The sequence below is a fragment of the Anomaloglossus baeobatrachus genome, chromosome 5 (assembly GCF_048569485.1).
Source record: "Anomaloglossus baeobatrachus isolate aAnoBae1 chromosome 5, aAnoBae1.hap1, whole genome shotgun sequence".
NCBI lineage: Eukaryota > Metazoa > Chordata > Amphibia > Anura > Aromobatidae > Anomaloglossus > Anomaloglossus baeobatrachus.
Window position 1 is genome coordinate 495,110,566 of NC_134357.1, and position 15,679 is coordinate 495,126,244.

General features: G+C 42.2%; 1 protein-coding gene across 1 annotated transcript in view; it reads right to left on the bottom strand.

The window, feature by feature from the left end:
* Positions 1-15,679, bottom strand: part of PIK3R5 (phosphoinositide-3-kinase regulatory subunit 5) — a 126,251-nt gene that overhangs the window by 5,011 nt on the left and 105,561 nt on the right. Inside the window, exons 10-18 of the mRNA XM_075350758.1 lie at positions 14,817-15,588; positions 14,547-14,703; positions 13,290-13,409; positions 12,855-12,974; positions 10,143-10,236; positions 9,413-9,489; positions 9,238-9,331; positions 3,034-3,116; positions 1,281-1,393 (exon numbers count right to left, since the gene is read on the bottom strand). Coding sequence (XP_075206873.1) covers positions 1,281-1,393; positions 3,034-3,116; positions 9,238-9,331; positions 9,413-9,489; positions 10,143-10,236; positions 12,855-12,974; positions 13,290-13,409; positions 14,547-14,703; positions 14,817-15,588 — 1,630 coding nt within the window. The remainder of the gene's footprint in view (positions 1-1,280; positions 1,394-3,033; positions 3,117-9,237; positions 9,332-9,412; positions 9,490-10,142; positions 10,237-12,854; positions 12,975-13,289; positions 13,410-14,546; positions 14,704-14,816; positions 15,589-15,679) is intronic.

The following is a 15,679-nucleotide window of genomic DNA, read 5'->3' on the forward strand; positions in this document are numbered from 1 at the left end:
ACCGCTCCAAATCTACTCATGCATTCATGCAGAGGAACAATTACAATGTTCTGGAATGGCCATCCCAGTCCCCAGACCTGAATATCATTGAAAATCTGTGGGATGATTTGAAGCGTGCTGTCCATGCTTGGCGACTATCAAACTTAACTGAACTAGAATTGTTTTGTAAACAGGAATGGTCAAATATACCTTCATCCAGGAACTTATTAAAAGCTACAGGAAGCGACTAGAGGCTGTTATTTTTGCAAAAGGAGGATCTACAAAATATTAATGTCACTTTTATGTTGAGGTGCCCATACTTTTGCACTGGTCAAATTTTGTTTAAATGCGGATTGCACATTTTCTGTTAGTACAATAAACCTCATTTCAATCCAGAAATATTACTCAGTCCATCAGTTATTAGATATATGAAACTGAAATAGCTGTTGCAAAAACCCAAATTGTTATAAAGAAAAAAGGTTAACATTAATAGGGGTGCCCAAACTTTTTCATATGACTGTATTTCTTCACCTATGATAGCTTGTGCTCCCCATCACTGACTGAGGTATGTGTGATACAGCTCTTATCAGTTGACACGTTAGTCTTGGGAGCTATATATCTTTAGTCTGCAGCCCATACTGACACGTAACTATTACGGGCTGCAGTTTGAATTATACCAAGCACACTGTTTCATCTCATTCATGGAGAACCCCTTTAAATAGGCATCAAAGTACAAAACATCAGTTATACTATATTCCCTAGCACAAAATCTCTCCTGATTTTTGACACTACCAGGGGTGAACTTTTTTTACAGCATTATATAGCTTTTTACAGTTGACTAAAGATAAAATAAAAGATGCATCCGAGCCTTGTAAAGAAAATTAGTAATATGTTCCAAATTATTTTTGCATAAACCATTAACCTCAAATATGACTTCCAAAATCACCGGTTTTACTCCTTGCTGATGAACTGTGGCTTTTACAGATCTGACTAATGCAGTATATGGTCATTCATTCTCTTGAATGGACAGTCCAGAGATCATCGAGCAATAGTAACTTCCGCCAGCTAATCTCTATGGACCTCCGACAGCAATCGGCTTCAGGCATAAATAGTTTTTATAGTGAGATAAACCCCTTTAAATTATTCTTAGGTATTTTTTCTAAGTGAGTTATATAGATGCCTTTTATTTTAATAGGAACGTTCATGTAAAAATTCCAAATACTCTGTGTGCTAATCTAATACTGAACGCATGGCTGATGATGAACTAGATAGTGTGACCTACTGTAGACACAATGACTCACTTTATAACTCGCTGAAGAATTTTGCGTTCATCTTGGTCCAAGCACAAGGGAAAAGTCCCACCGTTCTGTGCTATAATCTGAGCTTTGTCCACTTTTATTTGAGAAATGCTGATCTGTTGAAAAGAATGGAAGTCAATTAGTTGAGGTAGGACAAGACCTACTGTTACTTCCAGATATTTGAAAGACAGTATTATAACAAGTATACTCATATACATGGAGAAAACATAAATTGAGCATAAACCTTATATATAATAAAGTAAATAGTAGCACTGTAGTTCATTTAAATAACACAGGGTACTTGGTTAACACTGTTTGATCAAAAAGCGTAAAAGCCATCCCACCGCGTCAAGGTGTATCCAGTCGGGACGGTTCTACTCTAGTATTAAATCCTTACCTTGAGTCTGTGACATCAGTGTGGAGAAGGACAGAGAAGGACAAGAACCAAACTATAGCCACCTGTTCATGGGAAGCTATATAGGTACAATGTCTAGCTCAAAAAGAGAGACTAGGCCTCCATTTGTACAGAATAGAAAAAAACACAGAAAAAAAAAATAATAATACGCCAGAGCATATACATGTGCAATAAAAACACATTCACACCATGGCCATTTCCCAGACAAAATCCAAGAGAAAAACACAAAATAAGCTTATACCCTATAATAGATTAAATAAGAAAATAATACTTGTACATTTAAATAACACAGGGTGCTTGGTTAACACTGATCAAAAGTCAAAAGTTTAATAGCATCTCTAAAGCTTCCCATGGACAGGTGGTTGAAGCTCGGGCCTTGTCCTTCTCTGTCCTTATTCACACTGATGTCACTGACACAAGGTAAGGTATTAATATTATAGTAGGACCATCTCTTTTGGGTACACCTTGTCCCGGAAGAATGGATTTTACACTTTTTGATCAAACAGGCTTAACCACGTACCCTGTGTTACCTAAATGTACTATTACTATTTACTTTATTATAGGTTATATAGTCAATTTTTCTCTTGGATTATGTCTGTGAAATAGCCATGGTACTACTATTGCACATATACCAACTTAGCTATTTTTTTTCACATTCATAGAGGAAGTATTAAAGTACTTATATTCTTGTACATAGGAGGAGCAGTATTAAAGTATTTACGGTATATTTTTTGGACATAGTGGCAGTATTATAGAAGTTATATTCTTGTACATAGGGGCTATATTATAGCAGTCATATTCTTGTACATAGGGGCAGTATTATAGTAGTCATATTCTTGTACATAGGGCTGTATTATGGTAGTTATATTCTATAGGGGTAGTATTATAGTAGCTATATTCTTGTACGTAGGAGCAGTGTTATAGTAGTTATATTCTTGTACATAGGGGGCAGTATTATAGTTATATTCTTGTACATAGGGGCAGTATTATAGTAGTTATATTCTTGTACATAGGGGCAGTATTATAGTAGTTATATTCTTGTACATAGGAGCAGTATTATAGTAGTTATATTCTTGTACATAGGGGACAGTATTGTAGTTTTATTCTTGCACATAGGGCAGTATTTTAAATGTATAGACTCTCTAGGCAGCTTAGATAAAACACATTACTCACTAAAAGACTGTCTCCCAGTGTGTAAATTATATTTTTTTGTGAAAACCGTATTCAAATTAATATAATTAAATGAGCATATAAACTATATAGAATTGTTACTGAATATATGTGTTTTTTTTAACCATTCTATAGAGATTTATAAATGTTATTATTCAATATGTTTCGTACCTGATTAAAACTTTTCTTTGTTTTGGAGTTCTGTCTTTTCACCACTTCCCGTACAGTAAGATTTAGACATTCCATTTTGGAATCTTTAATAAAAAACAAAAAAGCAAAAAATAAACACATTCTTATTTCTATAATAGAGTTAGTTAAGAGAAAGTATTCTAGGTATTACATTTCTATAATTTCTCTTATTAATTTTTCACATGCTGTCCTGTCCAGTTTTTTTTTTCTCAGAGCAGTAAAATGGTTTTCTGCAATACATTGTGCTGCATGAGATCTTGTTTCTCAAGAAGTAAAATTGATATACATACGGTATATATTACAGTCCCTTTAATAAGTGTTCATAGGTACCTACATTTCTTACACGTTACACCCACAAAGTTAACTGCTATTCATTTGGATTTTGTGTGATATATCAACATTAAGTAGCAAGTATTTGTGAAAAATAAAGGAAATGATACCTGGTTTTCTAAATATTTTAAAATTCTAAATGTATAAATTGTGATATGCATTTGTATTCAGCCCCCTGAGTCAATAATTTCTAGGACCACATCTCACTGCAATTATTGCTGTGTCTTTTAGGAGATGTCTCTACCAGCTTTGTACATCTAGAGGCTGATATTTTTGCCCATTCTTCTTTGCACACTCGCTCTCGCTCAGTGAGATTGGATGGAGACGTCTGTGAACAGCAGTTTTCAAGTCTTGTCACATATTCTCAATGGAATTCCGTTCTAGACTGTGACTGGACCATTCACATGCATGAATATGATTTGATATAAACCATGCATTATAGCGCTAGAAGAATGTTTAGGATCGCTATCCTGCTGGAAGGTGAACCTACACCCCCAGTCTCTCTGCAGAATCTAACAGCTTTTCTTCCATGATTTCCTTTTATTTATCTCCATCCATCTTCCCCTCAACTCTGAGCAGGTTCCCTGCCCCTGCTGAAGAAAAGTCTCCCCACAGCAAGATGCTGCCACTACCACATTTGACAGTGGTGATTGTGTTTTCAAGGTGAAGTGCAGTGTTAAATTTGGACCTTCTTCCACTTGCTCACTGTGTCCCCTATGTGGCATGTGGAAGAAGGTGCTAAGGTCAAACGATACTAAAGTAGAAATTTTTGGGCTAAATGCAAAACACTACGCGTGGTGGAAAACGAACACTGGACATGACCCTGAAAACACCCTACCCACCGTGAAACATGGTGGTGGCAACATCATGAAAAAATGTGGAAAAGGTCAAGGGGGTATATGGTATTTAAGTGTTCCCTTTATTTTTTTGAGCAGTAAATATGTATAATTATAAATATATATACACTACAGACAAAAAGTTTGGACCCCAAACACACCTCCAGGCTGTGTAAGGGCTTTTTGACTAAGGAGAGTGATGGGGTGCTACGCCAGATGACCTGGCCTCCAGTCACCAGACCTGAACCCAATCGAGATGGTTTGGGGTGAGCTGGACCGCAGAGTGAAGGCAAAAGGGCCAACAAATGCTAAGCATCTCTGGGAACTCCTTCAAGACTGTTGGTGACTACCGGTGACTACCTCTTGAAGCTCATCAAGAGAATGCCAAGAGTGTGCAAAACAGTAATCAAAGCAAAAGGTGGCTACTTTGAAGAACCTAGAATATAAGACACATTTTCAGGTGTTTCACACTTTTTTTTAAGTATTTCATTCCACATGTTTTAATTCATAGTTTTGGTGCCTTGAATGTGAACCTACAATTTTCAAAGTCATGAAAATAAAAAAAACTCTTTGAATGAGGTGTGTCCAAACTTTTGGTCTGTACTGTAATATATATATATATATATATATATATATATATATATACTGTGTGTGTTTGCATATATATATATATATATATATATATATATATATATTTCCTTATTCTGTCTGTCTTGCTCCAAAATTCTGTCGTTACCGCGACAAGCTTCTCATTGGCCGCTCGCCTCGGCTCCGCCCCCCGCAAGGATTGGCCGCTCACCCAGGCTCTGCCCCCGCACGGATTGGCCTCTCGCCCTGGCCCCCTGCACGCATTGGCAACTCTGCCACGCCCTGCCCCCCTCACGCATTGCACGCCCGCCCTGGCCCCGCCCCCCGCACGCATTCCCCGAACCGACCCGGAGTCCCGACTCCCAGGTGAGTGCTGTACCCCCGGGAGCCCACACCAGCGTACGCCGGCAACCCAGCCGACACATACCCTTGCATTGCTGGGGTTGACGGTGTACGCTGGTGTGGGCTCCCGTGCGTGCGGGGGGCGGGGTACGCTGGTAACCATGGTACACATCGGGTAATATTGTGTAGCATGGTTACCAGCGTACACCGGCTCCCGGTACACATGTGCAGAAGAGAGAAGACAGAAGAAAGAAGACCCCCGATCATACTCGCCAGAAGCCGACCGTGAGCAGGTGAGCGCATCAAGGTCCTGCAGCGGCGGAACACACACACACACACACACGCACACACATAAGAACAGACACACACACACATCAGATCACACTCACTCACACACACCTCATACACACATCAGATCGCATCCACACACTCACAACATCCAGTGATATCGCTTGCTTCTTGGCGGCGATACTGTGCGTGCAGTGACCTTCCAGGACCTGCCGGAGGATCACATGGCCGGAAGCATGTGGTATCTCCGGATGTTGAGTGGGTGAGCGCGTATGTGCGATATCGTCAATGTGTGTGTGCGTGTATGTGATCGTGTGTGTGCGTGTATGCGATCGGGTGTGTGCGTGTATGCGATCGGATGTGTGCGTGTATGCGATCAGATGTGTGCGTGTATGCGATCGGATGTGTGCGTGTCGGTAGAAGGCAGAGGAGCACGGCGTGCAGCACAGCTGCTGGGACCGCCCACCGGAGGGCACAGGCAGAAGTGGGGTGTGAGTGTATGCGATCAGATGTGTGCGTGTATACTGTCTGATGTGTGACTGTGCAGCACGATGGGGGGTGCGCAGCATGGGGGGATGGAGCACGATGGGGAGTGCGCAGCATGGGGGATGGAGCACGATGGGGAGTGCGCAGCATGGGGGATGGAGCACGATGGGGAGTGCGCAGCATGGGGGATGGAGCACGATGGGTGCGCAGCATGGAGGATGGAGCACGATGGGGGGTGCGCAGCATGGGGGATGGAGCATGATGGGGGGTGCGCAGCATGGGGGATGGAGCACGATGGGGGGTGCGCAGCATGGGGGATGGAGCACGATGGGGGGTGCGCAGCATGGGGGATGGAGCACGATGGGGGGTGCGCAGCATGGGGGATGGAGCACGATGGGGCGTGCGCAGCATGGGGGATGGAGCATGATGGGGGGTGCGCAGCATGGGGGATGGAGCACGATGGGGGGTGCGCAGCATGGGGGATGGAGCACGATGGGGGGTGCGCAGCATGGGGGATGGAGCACGATGGGTGCGTAGCATGGAGGATGGAGCACGATGGGGAGTGCGCAGCATGGGGGATGGAGCACGATGGGGAGTGCGGAGCATGGGGGATGGAGCACGATGGGGAGTGCGCAGCATGGGGGATGGAGCACGATGGTTAGTCCGCAGCATGGGGGATGGAGCACGATGGGGGGTGCGCAGCATGGGGGATGGAGCACGATGGGGGGTGCGCAGCATGGGGGATGGAGCACGATGGAGGGTGCGCAGCATGGGGGATGGAGCACGATGGAGGGTGCGCAGCATGGGGGATGGAGCACGATGGGGGGGTGCGCAGCATTGGGGATGGAGCACGATGGGGGGTGCGCAGCATGGGGGATGGAGCACGATGGGGGGTGCGCAGCATGGGGGATGGAGCACGATGGGGGGGTGCGCAGCATCGGGGATGGAGCACGATGGGGATGCGCAGCATGGGGGATGGAGCACGATGGGGGGTGCACACCTCCCCCCAAAACACACAAACACACACTGCCACACGCGCACTGCACAACACACCACACACACACTGGGAACCACAAACACCGCCCTACACAGACACCCACACACACACAGACAACGCCGCACACACACAACACCCAACACACAAACACCGCAGCATACACAAATATACGCACATACCGCGCAACACACACACATTGCACAAAACATACCTCCCCCCAAAACACACACACGCACCCCACACCCACACAAACCGCGCAACACACACAGCACCACACACAGACAACACTGCGGACACACAGCGCTCCACAAACAACGCAACACACACACAGCGCTCCACACAAACAACACCGCTCTCACACACCCCCACCCAGACAACACCCAGAACATTTACAGCCCCTACACAAACACTTGGCAACTACACATAACATCTATATATACAACAAAAATCATACATTAACTACACAATAAATTCTAGAATACCCGATGTGTTAGAATCAGGCCACCTCCTAGTATATATATATATATGCATATATATATATATATATATATATATATATATATATATATATATATATATATATATATATATATACAGTCAGGGCCAGAAATATTTGGACAGTGACACAAGTTTTGTTATTTTAGCTGTTTACAAAAACATGTTCAGAAATACAATTATATATATAATATGGGCTGAAAGTGCACACTCCCAGCTGCAATATGAGAGTTTTCACATCCAAATCGGAGAAAGGGTTTAGGAATCGTAGCTCTGTAATGCATAGCCTCCTCTTTTTCAAGGGACCAAAAGTAATTGGACAAGGGACTCTAAGGGCTGCAATTAACTCTGAAGGCGTCTCCCTCGTTAACCTGTAATCAATGAAGTAGTTAAAAGGTCTGGGGGTGATTACAGGTGTGTGGTTTTGCATTTGGAAGCTGTTGCTGTGACCAGACAACATGCGGTCTAAGGAACTCTCAACTGAGGTGAAGCAGAACATCCTGAGGCTGAAAAAAAAGACAAAATCCATCAGAGAGATAGCAGACATGCTTGGAGTAGTAAAATCAACAGTCGGGTACATTCTGAGAAAAAAGGAATTGACTGGTGAGCTTGGGAACTCAAAAAGGCCTGGGCGTCCACGGATGACAACAGTGGTGGATGATCGCCGCATACTTTCTTTGGTGAAGAAGAACCCGTTCACAACATCAACTGAAGTCCAGAACACTCTCAGTGAAGTAGGTGTATCTGTCTCTAAGTCAACAGTAAAGAGAAGACTCCATGAAAGTAAATACAAAGGGTTCACATCTAGATGCAAACCATTCATCAATTCCAAAAATAGACAGGCCAGAGTTAAATTTGCTGAAAAACACCTCATGAAGCCAGCTCAGTTCTGGAAAAGTATTCTATGGACAGATGAGACAAAGATCAACCTGTACCAGAATGATGGGAAGAAAAAAGTTTGGAGAAGAAAGGGAACGGCACATGATCCAAGGCACACCACATCCTCTGTAAAACATGGTGGAGGCAACGTGATGGCATGGGCATGCATGGCTTTCAATGGCACTGGGTCACTTGTGTTTATTGATGACATAACAGCAGACAACAGTAGCCGGTTAAATTCTGAAGTGTACAGGGATATACTTTCAGCCCAGATTCAGCCAAATGCCGCAAAGTTGATCGGACGGCGCTTCATAGTACAGACGGACAATGACCCCAAGCATACAGCTAAAGCTACCCAGGAGTTCATGAGTGCAAAAAAGTGGAACATTCTGCAATGGCCAAGTCAATCACCAGATCTTAACCCAATTGAGCATGCATTTCACTTGCTCAAATCCAGACTTAAGACGGAAAGACCCACAAACAAGCAAGACCTGAAGGCTGTGGCTGTAAAGGCCTGGCAAAGCATTAAGAAGGAGGAAACCCAGCGTTTGGTGATGTCCATGGGTTCCAGACTTAAGGCAGTGATTGCCTCCAAAGGATTCGCAACAAAATATTGAAAATAAAAATATTTTGTTTGGGTTTGGTTTATTTGTCCAATTACTTTTGACCTCCTAAAATGTGGAGTGTTTGTAAAGAAATGTGTACAATTCCTACAATTTCTATCAGATATTTTTGTTCAAACCTTCAAATTAAACGTTACAATCTGCACTTGAATTCTGTTGTAGAGATTTCATTTCAAGTCCAATGTGGTGGCATGCAGAGTCCAACTCGCGAAAATTGTGTCACTGTCCAAATATTTCTGGACCTAACTGTATATATATATATAATATACTGCTCAAAAAACCACTTATTTATATTATTAGTTGTAACATCTTAGGCGCTCACCGAGTTCTTCGAATGTCTTGCACGATTTTCGGAGACTTACAGATGTGCACAACTTTTCTCCATCACTCCATCGGCTCCGGCCACTTACGCTGGACTAAACAATAATGGGAACAATGATATGATCTGATTGTTCTTTTCCATTTTAATTGATCTTTTACATGGATTTTATACCTACTTTGCTGTAAACTATTTGTAGTGTAAAGGGAATTGCTTCTCTGTCTCCATCAATCCCAAGTCTCTTGCAACCAGGTCCTATGAAAGGAAAGCCGTAAATTACAAACTTTTGTTACCATCTTTTGTCTATGGTTGTACAATAATAAAAATTGGCAAACTTTATTATGAGCCCTGATTCATCATTGTTTTTGAGCCTTTTTTTTTCTGGTGTAACCATGGTTCTAAAAGTATTTTTATGTTTCCACCTCTTTTATCATTTAACTTGCACCTTTTTCTAAATGACCTTTACTTGGTGTCATCAATTGTTTTTTTCTTATTCTTCGTCAATGTGCGGGTGGTTTTCCTTATCCAGATGCTTATTCTTAATTCATCAGTTGCGATTTTTTTTTTAAAGCGTAGTAACATTTTTGTACAACTATATCCCTATACTTTACTGAAATGCAAAATTTGTCTATTTTTTTATTTGAAGACCAAATGACGACATTTTAAAGGATCATGCAACTTTTTGCTCTAAAAAAGCACAAGACCATAAAAAAAATCATCTTTGATTTTGCGCAAAAAATACATCAAACCTAATGTATCATTTTGTTGAGTTTGTCGCAAAAATCAGCAACAAACATAAGACCAAAAAACAAAAAGTCACTTAAAAAAGATATAATGATTATTCAAGGTCCAAATATTTTTATTAGAGACTTTACCATTTGTATAACCTTTTTCACAGCAGTCCTTACCTGAAGCTTTGATGGCTCTTAATGCTGCAGAATGTCCCATTTCTAGAGATTGGATGAAAACCTCTGTCTGTTTTCTGCCGCCATCAAATGTTATCTACAGGTAAAAGAAAATCGGACATATCGTATAGATCAACTTTATTTGTTTTAAAAAAAAATTTCAAAGCACCTCTTTATTACGAGCTTTACTATGTGTTTTCTGAGTTGTAAATTCTTAGACAAGATGGACCTTCGTGTTGAGTGTGTCTAGTGGATATTTCTACATAACAGCACTCCGTATGGTTTGACAGGGTATTGCAAGTGAAAGTTTGAGATTTGCTTTTTTGTCTGTGTGAATATTCAATACCGAAGACTGCACTGCTAATATAGTAAAAAATATTACTGGTTATGTTGGGGTTAACACTTTTTCAGGTGGTCAAAATAAACCATTTTTAAAGATGACGATGCTTAATGAATGGTTCCTTTTTTCTGGACTGTTGAAAACCCAAAGCATTTTTTTAGCGTTTTCTGGTTGTTTCCTAACCGCTATTATGCTCGTTTTTTTTATCTAGCTTTTTTGGGCATCTTTTTACTCTAATTTCCCCGACTTTTTTTTTAAATTTCATTAAGCAATGAAGAAAATGGTAATAAAACTTTAAAGGGGTGGTTCACTCATATTTATTATTTGCTAGATCGATATTATGTTGAGGAACAAGGTTTCTCTCAAATACCTTGTGTTAGTAATAGTGCCAGTGAGAGGCGCTATTGTAGACCACTGTTCCCCATCGCCTGACCTTCAGGCTCCGTGACCTCGGGGATCCGGTGATGTCACGTCAAGTTCCTGATCATGTGACATCACCGCAGCCAGCCGCAGTCCCCATGAGTGATTGGTTGTGGGCCACTCAGCACAGCCCATCAGCTCCCTGCTCCCTCCTCCCTGACAGCAAAGCGCCGCAAGCAGGAGACTCGCTGGGTTGTGACGAGCGGTGAAAAACTGCCCACAGCCCAGTGACTCAGGATGACTGGGGCCGGCCGCAGTGGTGTCACATGATCCGGAACTTGACGTGACAACACCGGATCCCTGAGGTCACGGAGACCGGGTGTCAAGTGATGGGAAGAGCGGACTGCAATAGTGTCTCTCACAGGCACGATTGCCAACATAAGGTATTTGAGAGAAACATAGTTTCTCAACATAATATCAATCTAGCAAATAATAAATATGGGTGAACCACTTCTTTAAAATGAGCTTATAAACCTGAACATATTAACAACACGTCATTGTTAACATAGAAATTATTTGTCACGGTATGGACTTAGGGAAGTGCTGGTGTGAGGTAAAACACAACAGACTGGGGTTTTACCAAGACAAATAAGGGGTATACTGGAGACATGTTAACAATGCTGGGCCCTGATACTAGTGAGTGGGAATATGGACACCTCTTGCACTTACCTACCGCTGTATCCTGCACGTCTAGAAAGTCCCTAAACAGGTTCCTGACCTGTCCCCAAGCTGGAACCTGAAGCCCTGAGAGACCCTGCAGTAAGCCCTGACTAGTGACTGGAAAGGTAAGGATCACTAGTCCTACTGCTGAACTAAACCAACACACCAAGGAAGGTAAGACAGACAGGGGGGGGGAAACAACCACAGAGTAAAGGCCCCATCACACGCAGCGATATCGCTCGCGAGTGTTCCCGCCCCCGTCGTTTGCAAATCGCTGCCCGTGGCGCACAATAGCGTTCGGAGCCGTCACACGGACTTACCTGCCTAGCGACGTCACTGTGGCCGGCGAACCGCCTCCTTTCTAAGGGGGCGGTTCGTGCGGCGTCACAGTGGCGTCACTAAGCAGCCGCCCAATAGAAGCGGAGGGGCGGAGATGAGCGGCCGTAACATCCCACCCACCTCCTTCCTTCCTCATTGCCGGCAGCCGCAGGTAAGCTGTACTTTGTTGTACCCGCGGTGTCACACGTAGCGATGTGTGCTGCCTCGGCGACAAACAACCTGTGACCTCAACAATCAACGATTTTTTGAAAATAAACGACGTGTCAATGATGGACGATTTGGTGAGTATTTTCCATCGTTAACGGTCGCTCGTTGGTGTCACACGCAACGACGTCGCTAACGATGCCGGATGTGCGTCACTGAATCCGTGACCCCGGCAATATATCGTTAGATACGTCATTGCGTGTGACGGGACTTTAACTCCAACAACCAGGCTGTAGTAAGGCACCAGTAATGCAGCCAATACTGCTAAGCAGCTCCTTCACTTCCAGGCCCATAATCCAAATGGCAAAGAGAATAACCAGCACCCTCTGCAGAGGGTATGTAAAGGGACTGGGAGTGGTCCCAAACCGGAAACACCTGACCAGACGCCAAAAGCTTCTGGCAAGAAAAATTGACATTAACCCTTACTACACCCAAAGAAAGAAAACACATTTAATATGTAGAGTCTCAGATCTAGTCATGATCCTGTCACTAGTCTCAAAATACAGAGAGATGGCTGTGACATTATTAGGTCCATTTCTTTTGAGCATTTGTTTGTAAAAGCTTTTGCTGTCATTTTCCGCTCCAAAAACTAAAGAAAAAGGCTTCTAATTAACAGGAGGACAGGTTTTTTTTGGTAGTGAATGAATGAAGAGTTGTTGTCATTATTTTTAGTTACTGAGATATCAGACATTGATGTAAATGTTACAGGTAAATAATGATATTGCATTCTACAACATTTTCTAGACTGTTACCTCAGCTTGATATAACTGGAGAAGTAGAGACCGGTTGGCAAAACGGCAGTAATACAGCACCATGTCGGCAAGGATGGGCATCTTTTGGGTCTCTACTAAGCCATTTTCAGGGGTAGAGGACTGTAGGAAAATATTGAAGAGAAGCATTACTTATCACTTTTATTCATTCAATAAGGATTCTATGGCAAACAAGACTGAAACATAGCAATAGTCTCCTCTGTTTCCATTAGTGCCCATTGTTCTAGTGTCCATAGTACCAACACTTTCTAATCAAAATTTAGATTTATCAATTAAGTAGTCATAGTCTACGACCAGTGTTGGTTTACTTTGTCCTTCAGGTTTGTCATATACATGAGGACTTGCCCTGTACTTAGGAGTCCATCTCACATGGGAAGTGGTAAAATTACCTTCTATGGCCTCATTGTTATTAATTACCTGAGAAAGGACAGATGTGGGCAGATCCATCAGACCCAAGATGTTCCGTTTGTACCATGGATCCAACATCCCGATGTAGTGAGAGATGTCGTTAGTGCTTTCCTCGGTACCTGGCATGTTCTGGCAGAGGACATTATGGCATTTATTTTATGAATAAACCTACTTTTAAATGTTAAAAGCATATCAGAAGTTGGAATCCACATGACCCTGTTTGTCCTCAAAAGACTTTGAGTCACACTTCTTTTCCATACAGAAGCCTTTTCAGTAGTCTCATTATCATCACAGATAGGATAACAATGACCGATTTACATATCTATATACAGTAGACAACACAGGATCCACCACTCACAATAGGTAAAATCACAGCTCACCTCCTCATGTACAGTGACTGATAACACAGGATCCACCACTCACAATAGGTGCTATCAGTCACTGTACATGAGGAGGTGAGCTGTGATTTTACCTATTGTGAGTGGTAGATCCTGTGTTATCAGTCATTGTACAGGAGGAGGTGAGCTGTGATAGCACCTATTGTGAGTGGTGGATCCTGTGTTATCACAGCTCACCTCCTCCTGTACAATGACTGATAACACAGGATCCACCACTCACAATAGGTGCTATCACAGCTCACCTCCTCCTGTACAATAGCTAATAACACAGGATTCACCACTCACAATAGGTGATATCACAGCTCACCTTCTCCTGTATGTATATAAAGCCAATAAAGAACCACCAATCAATTATATATACGGAAAACCATAATAGATGCATAATAGTAATCACCACCATATATTCGGGATATGTATATAGCAATTAGATACATTAAAGTCCATCACAGGTACTTGAGAGATATATATATATATATATATATATATATATATATATATATATATACACATGCGCGCGCGTTTCACCCTGCTTCTTCAGGGGGTGTCAACAATCTTCAACTCTTTTACCATAAGAGTCATTTATAACACTGTTCATGTGATTACCACACTTATACTACACTACACACAGACATTTATACAGATTTAGCTATTACAAAAAAAAGCTTGTAGTGCTTCTTTAAATACATTTAACATTAAAACCTGAATTAAACAATAGGTCACTTTCTGGTTACACATTACCCTTAAAACCCTAACGTTAACATCAGGAGCTGCATTCATAATTCTGCTATTTACCACTGAGTTTCTGTAATGCATCATATGATGGACCGTTGGAGATGAACGGATTATAACTTTGCTAGGTATACATTACCTCTGGGATAGTCTTTGCTGATGGACTTGGTGATTTTAAGGGGGAGTCTGGGTTTGTCAGTGTTACAGATGGAGAAAGATTGTTTCTTCTTACTGGGACATAGAACAGCTGCAGCTTAAAGAACCTTGTAAGCATTGGGCATTTACTTTCTTTCAACCTGAAGGACGAAGATGCAGACAATGAATGGAGGAAACACTACTTGGTCTAGATCGATGCCTCAAAAGACTTGGATGTATTCTGCCATTACATAACTTAGGTATTGGTACTCACCTTAGATTGCTGTACGCTCGCGCTAACTTTCCAGAAATTCGATCAGAACCGAACACCACAACCCTCAATGTGGAAGCTTTGGAGTCCTCATTAGTGCTCAGGAAAGGTCTCCTTTTCAAAGCCAGTTTCTGGTTCTGCTGAATTTCCCAGATATGGGCACCAAGAGCATGTTGGGGAAGTGACTGAGATCTTTTTGACCTCACTGGCACTCGTCTCACCTGGGGCGTACACAAGCTACCGGCTCGTCTTAACGGTATATTCTGCAAGTGGGACATAGATCCTGTCATAGAATGGGTGGGAGAATTGCTTAAATCAGTCTTTGACTTGCCCTTAGATATGTGGTTCTTTGTTCTAAAAAGCTTACAGATCTTCTGAGTGAATTTTCGATTGACCTTTTCTTCTCGATAATCCATCCTTTCTAGTGTCTCCTGAGAACTATCATCACTGTCTTCAATATATCCACTGTCTACGCAGCTGGAAAGGTTGGAGACAAATTGCATGGAGTGGCTGGAGATATTGGCCATGTTGGATTCCTCTTGTACGTTACTTGGCGTGCTCCAGAACACGTAACGTCTGGAGGTGTTAGAGAACACAGAATCTCTCTGGTTATTATTACTTTGAATCTCCTCTTCTACCTCTTCCAGTTCTTCTTCCTCTTCTTCCTCTTCTTCCTCTTCAACATCATCATCATCTTCCTCATTAACTTCATATTCTGGAGAAAGACTGATTGCCCTTGTATCTTCTTCAGCTAAAAGTATATTATTCAGGACATCTGCCAAACAGAAATAGGCAATTAATATCTGATAACATTGGAAAAAAGGAAGAATGTCTTCTCCAAAAATACTGTTAAACTCAAGTTTTTG